At 53.5% G+C, this 6,122-nt stretch overlaps 1 protein-coding gene across 1 annotated transcript in view; it reads left to right on the top strand.

The window, feature by feature from the left end:
* The window catches only part of LOC105001711 (keratin, type II cuticular Hb1-like), a 7,256-nt gene that overhangs the window by 822 nt on the left and 312 nt on the right, over positions 1-6,122 (top strand). The window contains 10 exon segments of the mRNA XM_010858084.1: positions 1-44; positions 46-294; positions 1,032-1,240; positions 2,031-2,091; positions 2,873-2,968; positions 3,198-3,362; positions 3,613-3,738; positions 3,937-4,157; positions 5,914-5,945; positions 6,080-6,122. Of these exon segments, the coding sequence (XP_010856386.1) occupies positions 1-44; positions 46-294; positions 1,032-1,240; positions 2,031-2,091; positions 2,873-2,968; positions 3,198-3,362; positions 3,613-3,738; positions 3,937-4,157; positions 5,914-5,945; positions 6,080-6,122 (1,246 nt within the window).

Consider the following 6,122-nt stretch of genomic DNA (forward strand, 5'->3'; position numbering starts at 1 on the left):
GCATCACGGCCGCCCCCTACCGCGGCATCTCCTGCTACCGCGGCCGTCACCGGGGGCTTCGGTAGCCGCAGCGTCTGCGGGGGCTTCCGTGCCGGCTACTGCGGCCGCAGCTTCGGGTACCGCTCCGGTGGCGTGGGCGGCCTCAGCCCTCCCTGCATCACCACCGTGTCAGTCAATGAGAGCCTCCTCACGCCCCTCAACCTGGAGATCGACCCCAATGCGCAGTGCGTGAAGCAAGAGGAGAAGGAGCAGATCAAGTGTCTCAACAACAGGTTTGCTGCCTTCATCGACAAGGTGAGTGTCCTTGATCACACCCTTCCTGAACCTTCCCTTTCTGGGTAGGCAGTGAAGGGGTAGTCAAGGGCAGTAGAGATGTGGTCCTTTCAGGTCCCAGTCTGACGAAATGGACACACATCCAGGGCACAAACAGACCAGAGAGATGAGTCTAGAGCAGGGGCTCCTGAATAGAGCACTGTTATTATATACAACCTCTGTCCAGACAGGCAGGGTCCCCACAGACAAGGACAAGGCTTGGAACCACATGTCAGAGAAGAAAGCATACATGCAAACAAGACTCAAGAAATGCACACAAGATATGGGAACAGGACCACAGTTCAGCCTTGAAGTATTTGTCCTTGATCACACCTGTTCTGAACCTCCTCCCCCGCCTCCCATGCCTAAGTCCCAGTTGGGCACTGATGGGGCAGTCAAATGCAAAAAGAGCTCTACTTAGCTCCCGATCACATGCCATCTAGACTCAGCAGGTCAGGATAACTCAGTTCACCTGAGAAGTGAATGATCTTTCCAAACACCTTGCTCTCACCCTAATATAGAAAATACAAACATGATCACTATCTTGAAATCCAGAAATTACCTTGTCTCCCACTGCCCCGTCTGTCTAATTTCTGCTGAACTCCTGGTTTTGGAGTTTACTGTAAAGAGATCAGCACACTCCCCAATCCCCTCCATCCTCCAAATAGGCTTTGGGGCAGTAGGAGCCATCTGACCCCTCCTCCCACCCCAAATGGCAGGTGCGCTTCCTGGAGCAGCAGAACAAGCTGCTGGAGACCAAGCTACAGTTCTACCAGAACCGCCAGTGCTGTGAGAGCAACCTCGAGCCCCTGTTCAATGGCTACATCGAGACGCTGAGGCGGGAGGCTGAGTGTGTAGAGGCTGACAGCGGGAGGCTGTCCTCAGAGCTCAACAGCCTGCAGGAGGTGCTGGAGGGCTACAAGAAGAAGTGAGTGTGGCTGGGGGTGATGTTGGGCACAGGAAATGGACATGGATTCAACCCACTGGGTGAGACTGAAGCATTTCAAAGAAGGGGATGTGACCATGCAGGGCAAGTTGGTGGTATGCAGCAGGATCCTCCCATCAGGCAGTCGTTGCTCAGATGCCTATGAGTAGGGCCGTGATTCCCTAGGAGGTCTCTCTCCCCTCCTTCAGGCTTCTCTTCTGGAAGCCTGATCACCCAGCAACAGTGCCCTGTGCTCTGTTGGGAGGAGGCTTCTGCATTCTCCCAAGCGTGGCCCCTCAGGCTCCCACCTGTAGCACCTGGATGTGATATGAATCTCAGTGTCTCTCAGGGCTGCCAGGTCCTGGGTCTCTGGGTTTTCCACTGTCTAGGTTGCTCTAGTGCTGATGGCCTCTGAGATTCATAGGTCCTCCCCCAGCTGAGCTAGGTTGGACACCCAGGTGGGGAGCGGCTGGGGCTGCAGTGCCCCAGAGGGGCTGCTGTCCACTCCTGGCTGGTGCTGAGTCCTTATTTTCCTCCAGAGGTGACCTCAGAGCAGTTTGGGCAGCAGGGCTGTGAGGTTCCAGAAGAGTCACCCCCTGGATCCCTCAACTCCAAGTAGAGAGAGAATCACAGACACACCCCAAGTCCAACCAGAGAGGACCCAGCAGGGCTGCCAGGGATCTTGCTATGTGGGGAGGTCCTCCCTAGTGTCGTCCCATTCACTGGTAAAATGTGGAGGGGGTTCTGGGGAGACCTGCCCTGCCATGATTCCCCTCTCTGCCCTCTTCCCCAGGTACGAGGAGGAAGTTTCTCTGAGAGCAACAGCCGAGAATGAGTTTGTGGCTCTGAAGAAGGTGAGTAACATGGGATCAGGAAGCAGAGCCATGAAGGATCTCAGAATGACAGGCTCTCATTGTGGAGAACAATGGTCTCATCCTCTTTGGGGAGCAGTGACTTTGCCAATTCAGGATGGGAAATTCCCATAGACCAGGTCATGAAAGGCATATCCAAGGCTTTGGCAAGGGCAGTAACCTTGGACAATCCACTAACACCTTGCCCTAAAGCCGGGGTATAGCTGAATTGACCTCTGGATGTTCTGTGGTGTTTCAGAAGTAGTCTGTGGCTGGGATTCTGTGGAGGCATGGTAGCTTCAGTCTCTCTGTAGCTCATGCCTCTCTCTGAGGGATGGTGTCCTGTCTAGTGTCTCAGGAGTCTGGTTAAGAGGAGGGGCACAGTCCCAGGATCTAGGGGAGGATGGAGCAGAGCCAACAGTGGCCAGGTGGAGTCTTGGAGGACTATAGGGAAACAGGGAAAGGTCAAGGTGGTTGAGCAAGGGAGCCAGTCTGGCAGGCTTTTTGGTACAGGGAAGGGGAAAAGGAGAGCTGGAAAGTGAGAGGTCTCAGGTAGGTGGGGTGAAAGGCTGGTGGTTCATCTCAAAGGCACAAGACATTTGTTCTTGGAAGGGGAGGAGGTTGTGAGATGCCTCCAGGGAAGGGCAGCATGGAGATGGGACAGGAAAAGGAACACAGGGAATCCTTTCCTCCTCACCTCCTTGTAATGGGTGAGAAGAGAGGAATTCGGGGTGATGATGATCACCAGGGGTCCTCTTTGCTCAAAGACTCCCCATCTTCCCAGGATGTGGACTGTGCCTACCTCCGCAAATCAGATCTTGAGGCCAACGTGGAGGCCTTGATTCAGGAGATCGACTTCCTTCGGCGACTGTATGAGGAGGTGAGTGATTGTAGCCCTGGCAGAATCCAGGATCTGGAAGAGAGGGTGTTGGTTTGGGTTCGGAGTTGGACAGGAGTTTGAGCAGGAGCTGCAGTCCATGAGGCTGTCAGAGGGGGACCTTGGGGAAGCCCAGGGAGATCAGGAGGGCTGAGAAGGCTTCTACACACTGTGGTGGGGGAAGCCAAGGTGTAAACAAGACCCTTCCACCCTCCTGCCCCACCATCTGCAGGAGATCCGAGTTCTCCAAGCCCACATCTCAGACACCTCGGTCATCGTCAAGATGGACAACAGCCGGGACCTGAACATGGACAACATTGTGGCTGAGATCAAGGCTCACTATGATGACATTGCCAGCCGCAGCCGGGCTGAGGCTGAGAGCTGGTATCGCAGCAAGGTGAGTGGTCCAGGACACCTGCCTTCTAGACATGATGGAAGGGATGTGAGGTATACATTAACAAGGCTTCTTTTGTCTGCCAATTTGGATTTCTAGAGATGGTGACAGAAGTGCAGACAGCTCTCAGGTTATAGTGGAAGGACAGGGCTGCCATATATGGTTTCACAGGCTGTGCACTGGGCATCTGTGGTGCCTTGAATGGGTGGAATGTCCTGTCCTGAGCTTCACAAGCCTCTCTGCTTCCCACCAGTGTGAGGAGATCAAGGCTACGGTGATCCGACACGGGGAGACCCTGCGTCGCACCAAGGAGGAGATCAATGAGCTGAACCGCACGATCCAGAGGCTGACAGCTGAGGTTGAGAATGCCAAGTGCCAGGTAGGAGCTGTTTGAGGCCCACCCAGGTTCCCACAGGCAGTGTGTGTGCCCAGCTGGATCTCACCTTTCATTCTCCAGTCCATTTGCATGACTTGAGACCAAGGCTGCAGTCACTCTGGGTGATCCAGGTGATGAAGGGGAGAGATTCCTGCTGTGTGGAGAGACCATAACCCACCTTGTTCTCTCCTGGGCCCTTAGAACTCCAAGCTGGAGGCTGCAGTGACCCAGGCAGAGCAGCAGGGTGAGGCAGCCCTCAATGATGCCAAGTCCAAGCTGGCCGGGCTGGAGGAGGCCCTGCAGAAGGCCAAGCAGGACATGGCCTGCCTGCTCAAGGAGTACCAGGAGGTGATGAACTCCAAGCTGGGCCTGGACATCGAGATCGCCACCTACAGGCGCCTGCTGGAGGGCGAGGAGCAGAGGTGGGTACTGTAGCCAAATTTCTCTCCCAGCTCTGCCTGGGTTCTCATCATGCGGTGTACCTGACTTTCCTACTTGACAAAGCTCCCCATCCTGCAACTGGACAGGTAATTTGAGTAATTTCTTTAGGTATGTTTCTAGCCCCATTTCAGTTTCTCATGCCCACTTAGTTGCTGATCTGGGATTGGTGTCTTTGCAAATCTGTTTCTCACAGCCCAGAGTCAAGGTCATAGTAATTGCTGTTCCAGAGTAGCCCTGTCTGGGCTAGGTCACCTTCCCTCAATAGTGATTCTTCTCTCCTGGCCCTCACTGCACATGGCCCTCAGGGTTCCAACTCTATTCTCAAGCTTGGCCTTGGCTCCAGCCCTGGGAGTTCAGATTTCCTCCCAAATGACAGCTTCAATAGAGGATTTTATCAACACACACTTATATATTCTAACTATAGAGTGCCTTTGCCTAAGTGTTTGTTCATTGCAGCAAGTGAAATGAAGGGTAGACAGATAACAGGGACTGGTCCCTTGAAGCAGCTGTAGCCTGCTCTGGGTGGGCATTTTTACTTGTCACTTCTTTTGAGGGCAAAGGGAGACTCACTGGTCATTAGCCGTCTATGTTCAGGTTAAGGGCGGCTGAACCGCTTCTGTGAGGACAATAGTCACAGGCCGCGCCCTTTGGTTCTTCCCCTGGAAACAGAAAGGTCCATCCTTCTGCCCCAAACACTCGTGGAATGAACTGAGAAGCTTTGCTGTGGATTCCCTAGGAAATGTGGGCCTGGGAAGGTAGATTGTGAGCTGCAGACTCTCCTCATTTCTGAAGCTGATTAAGACAACCCTTTGCTTTGGTCTCTCAGAGGGACTCTGTGTTTTCCTTAAGGAGACAGCATCGCGTAGGAAGGAAGCCCAGGCTGGATAGAGTTAGGTGGCCGGAGTGGTACTGGTTATTTCCTTTCTGGGCCTCAGTTTACCCATTTGTTAAGTGAGGGACTAGATGTAGCTAATCTCTGAGTCTGCTCTCAATATGTTCTAACATCCCATTCATTCATGCAAGTTATTTATTGAGCCAAGCATCATCTTGGGGGCACTGTAGATTCTGCAGCAGGAAAAAGGATAGACAAAAAAATTCTGTCCTCCGGAAGCCCATTCTTTAGTAATACCAGTCAGATCAGATTCAGGAATTTAAATCTGCTGCTCCTCAGATACATTTACAAGTTAATAAGAACAGAAAGAAACAGTAGGAGCTACCATTCCCGAAGCACTACCGTTCCTGATGGCAGAAATCAGGCACTTACAGGCATTTTGACTTCATCCTCGCAAAGTTCAGGGAGTAGATTTTCCCCAGGAGGCTGGCTGTGTGTGTGCTAAGTTGCTTCAGTCCTGTCCGACTCTTTCCAACCCAATGGACTGTAGCCTGCCAGGCTTCTCTGTCCATGGGATTCTCCAGGTAAGAATACTGGAGTGGGTGGCCATGCCCTCCTTCAGGGCGTCTTCTGGAGACTTAGGGATCGAACCCGCATCTCTTATGTCTCTTGCATTGGCAGGCAGGTAATTTACTACTAGCACTACCTGGGAAAGCCCCTAAATCCGAGGTTGCTCAGCTAGTAAAGGCTAGAGAGAACCCATACATTGACCCAGGGCTAGCGCTTAATGGAGCCTTTCAGGGGCAAGTGCTCAGAATGAGGGCGGGGAACCTCACCCTTCGCCTTGGCTGTGTGGACCAGCGGCTTTTCAGGGCACTGACCTTTCTCTTTTCCTTTCCCCGCAGGCTGTGCGAGGGCGTCGGGTCTGTGAATGTCTGTAAGTAGCCCGCCCCTCCCCATTCTCCAGCCGGGTGGTCACAATGCCTTTAGGGAGGGGCACTTTCGCCGCTCCAAGCCTCCTGGCTGGGGCAGTGTCTGACCGCGTCTCTGCCTGTTCTCCACCCCGTTCAGGCGTCAGCAGCTCCCGAGGTGGCGTCGTCTGTGGCGATCTCTG

The sequence above is a fragment of the Bison bison genome, unplaced genomic scaffold, assembly GCF_000754665.1.
Source record: "Bison bison bison isolate TAMUID 2011002044 unplaced genomic scaffold, Bison_UMD1.0 scf7180017864383, whole genome shotgun sequence".
Taxonomy (NCBI): Eukaryota; Metazoa; Chordata; class Mammalia; order Artiodactyla; family Bovidae; genus Bison; species Bison bison.